Source organism: Pteropus alecto, unplaced genomic scaffold (assembly GCF_000325575.1).
Source record: "Pteropus alecto unplaced genomic scaffold, ASM32557v1 scaffold40, whole genome shotgun sequence".
NCBI lineage: Eukaryota > Metazoa > Chordata > Mammalia > Chiroptera > Pteropodidae > Pteropus > Pteropus alecto.
The window spans coordinates 17,354,765-17,355,610 of NW_006431919.1; the positions used below are offsets into that span (position 1 = coordinate 17,354,765).

The window sequence follows — 846 nt, forward strand, 5'->3', positions numbered from 1 at the left end:
GGGGCGGGGCTTTGGAGAGCCGAGGGGACCTCTTGACGGGCTGTCCCGAACCCGAGAGGTCAGCCGCGCCGCGGGGCTCCCCAACTTCTATGGGAACGAGAGGGGAAGCGAACTGGCTTTCCGCGCGCGCCCGCCGATTGTTGTCCGAGGGCCAATGAGGTGGAGCGACATCAAACGCTGACTCTGCCCGACAACTACACCGCGTGGCTGCTCCGCGAGCTCCCACCTTTCAGGTGGGGACGCGCGGCAGGCAAGGGCTCCAGCCTCGGGCGACGAATCCTGCCCGCGGATCCGGCGCGGGCTCCTCGGCGCGGTGCTGCCTCCTGCTGCACGAAATGCTGCGCCCTTGCGGCCGCCGCCGGTCCCCGGAGCCCCGGCTTCCCGGCCGTTTCCTGCTTCCCAGGGGCTCCCTCGCCGGCCGGGATCAGAGAGCTGGGGGAAGTGCTGCTTTGGGACCTATCATCCTTCAGGATGGATCTTCAGATATGTTTGTATATTGAATAAAAAGTTTCCGATTCTTAATTTCCCAATTTAAAAAATGAGCTCATTACAGATTAAAACTAAAATCCTCTCTGACCACCATCATCCTCGATCCTGGTTGACTCGCTTCGCTGCCACCTGCTTGTGTCCTGTACATATAGCAGGTAAATGGGGGTCGTTTTGTTACACTCTCCACTTTTACGGGGCCACAGGCTTTCTTTTGCCCCATATCCCCCCCACCCCAACACACACACCAGCCCCTTTCAATGAAACCCTCTAGGCTTCTGATTCCTTCTTCAGCTTTTCAATGCTGCAATGATCTCATCCCTCAAGTCGTTAGTGAGGAATTTTATCCACGTAACATAG

General features: G+C 57.8%; 1 protein-coding gene across 3 annotated transcripts in view; it reads left to right on the forward strand.

Moving 5' to 3' along the window:
• Positions 1-10: 10 nt before the first annotated feature.
• Positions 11-846, forward strand: part of EFCAB9 (EF-hand calcium binding domain 9) — an 11,033-nt gene continuing 10,197 nt past the window's right edge. For 2 of the 3 annotated variants that reach the window (XM_025043089.1, XM_025043091.1), the window contains exon 1: positions 11-644. In XM_025043089.1, the coding sequence (XP_024898857.1) occupies positions 539-644 (106 nt within the window). In that variant the 5' untranslated portion in view covers positions 11-538. The remainder of the gene's footprint in view (positions 645-846) is intronic. The other variant, XM_025043092.1, reaches the window with a different exon arrangement.